Below are 2412 nucleotides of genomic sequence, written 5' to 3'. Positions count from 1 at the left end.
AATTTGAACTTTGAAATTGTAAATGAAATGTTTCTTCAAAAGGCACCAGATGGAAATTCCATCAAAAGATACTCGTATGTCAACGTAAATTTGTATTTTCAATTATTTGATGAACCAGCAAAACACACTAAAAATACCAGCATGCACTCACTCAGTCGTTTTTTGGTTACACGATTACCAAAACCGGATCTTATTGTTATATTTTTGGTGTCGATGGTATTGGGTAGACGCGGTCCCCTCTGACCAGTGATGTCAAAGTAAGTACCAACATGCTCCACATTATCCACATTATGGCGCTATGACTTCATAACATCATAATCATAAATAATATTATACCCTTGTTTGGCCGATAGCGCTATCGGTGCCCGAATAGGTACCGATGGCACTTTTCATCGTACCCTGAAGATTTGTACAGTGCATTCGTTTTTATTTAAACCAAAACCAATATGCAACTGTCAATATTATTATTGTGCTTGATACGGATAGTTCTATAGGACCAAATTCGATGTGGTTCGTTACACTTTTAATAAAATTTTCACATTTCACTGTTGTTTTATTTTAATGATTTCGCAGAAACAAAAAGGATCATATTAATAGCTAGACTTTTCTTTGCATGTACTTTATTCTTGACTGCCTTTACACAGCCATGACGTATGCATGTGTCTTACAGGATCTCCTTCTTCTTCTTCTTCTTCTTCTTCTTCTTCTTCTTCTTCTTCTTCTTCTTCTTCTTCTTGATTTTGGTCATTAAGAGGTTACTTCCGGTATAAAACCAAATACCTTCAAATATTTTTATCAGCGAAGAAAAACATAGCACAGTGACGGTATATTCACACATGATTTGATGTTACCCAGTGTACACGTGGTATTATTTTTATATTTTGGATGAAAGGTTATTAGTTCCGAAGCTATAGGAGTTTCTTTTTGTGCAGACTTTTTTAAAAATACGTGAGATGTGTGCACTTCATTCGGTTTTGATTACGATTATAAACATTGAATGACCGAGATACAAAATTTCTTTCGTATTTCAGGTAAACCTACAATATCATTTGTTATCAATATCGATCGTCGTAATAAATGAAAACATGTGCGATGTGTGCACTTCAGTTTTTAATTAAGATTGAATAATTGAAGGAGCTTTACAACTTTCTTCTTGTAGTATTTTTGAATAGATCTTTGCGTTGCTCCGTAAAATACAGGATCCAGATGAGGATTTAACTGGGCAATAAGTAACATTACGTAGATAACTTCAAAATTGTTCAACTCTGGACGCACAGCAACTACTATTGTATAGGTGCAATATGGCAGCGAACTAAGACTCATCGCTGTAACTAAAGCTGCTAAAGTAACCGCGGGTTTCAAGTATCTTTTTCTTATCGCTGAGCGGTTTTCATTATCATCGCCATCTTGTACATCACCTTGAGTCGACGTTGTAGATTGCTCATTTGGTTGAGTTCCGCTTATGGTACTGCAACCTATTTGCCCAGTTTTCTTAATTCTCAATCGAAGAAGCGCAAAAAACACAGAGCAGAGAATTGCGACCACCACAACCGGTACACAAAAATAACCGATAGCGACTAACAGGCCATACGACTTCATCCTACCTGCTGGATATAGACAGTACAAGTCAAAGTCAATACTTGCTGCAATAGTGTTTACTCTCTTAGCATAATTCCATAAGCTTACTTCCACTATAGATGTTGCCATACCAATAGCGTAGCAAATACTAATTTGTAACTTAATACGAGATTTGGATTGCCATTTGGTGTATTTAGAATAACTTAACGACACTAAGAGAAGTCGGTCCAAGCTTAAAGCTACAAGAAGAATGTTACTTATATTATACGTATACTCTGTAAATACCGAGATCATACAGCCGATTTCTCCATATGGATAACCAGAAATTGTAATCCCGAAGTACACAAATAGATGAATTCCATAGATCAGATCACTGATTGAGACCGCGAGGATCAAAAGATTACTGGGTCGTAATCGTAAACTCCTCCCTTGTTGAAAAGCAAAAATAATCATTGCATTTCCTAGTATCGTAAGTATTGACATCAGTAATGTTGCTACTCCGTAGATGTATATAATATCTGCCATTGTAACGTTTCAAAACTTCGTTTGTTTTTCGAAGGTTTTCTGCTCTCTCGGCTTTAAATTGGAATTCTTCATTACATACGTATGCATTACGCATGTAACTAAGCTGTGTTGAGTATACCACCGATTTGGTGTGTAGGAAGAAATACCGTTGCAATACGTTTAAGTTGTTGTGAGGTTATGTGCTTATTGTTAACCGCTGCAATTGCAACTGTGTTAACCTATGCAGAGTTAAGTAACAAGTAAATGAATATGCGACCTTTTATACAGCAAGGCAATTTAATCGTGACTTATTGTTTTACGGCAAAATGA

The 2412-nt window shown here is 36.0% G+C and overlaps 1 protein-coding gene across 1 annotated transcript; it reads right to left on the bottom strand.

The window, feature by feature from the left end:
* Positions 1 to 1110: 1110 nt before the first annotated feature.
* Positions 1111 to 2103, bottom strand: LOC140167748 (melanopsin-B-like). Its single transcript, XM_072191042.1, has one exon. The coding sequence runs from the start codon at positions 2101 to 2103 to the stop codon at positions 1111 to 1113; it is 993 nt and encodes a 330-aa protein (XP_072047143.1).
* Positions 2104 to 2412: the final 309 nt, after the last annotated feature.

Source organism: Amphiura filiformis, chromosome 13 (genome assembly GCF_039555335.1).
Source record: "Amphiura filiformis chromosome 13, Afil_fr2py, whole genome shotgun sequence".
NCBI lineage: Eukaryota > Metazoa > Echinodermata > Ophiuroidea > Amphilepidida > Amphiuridae > Amphiura > Amphiura filiformis.
This window is presented reverse-complemented; position numbering and strand designations above follow the sequence as displayed.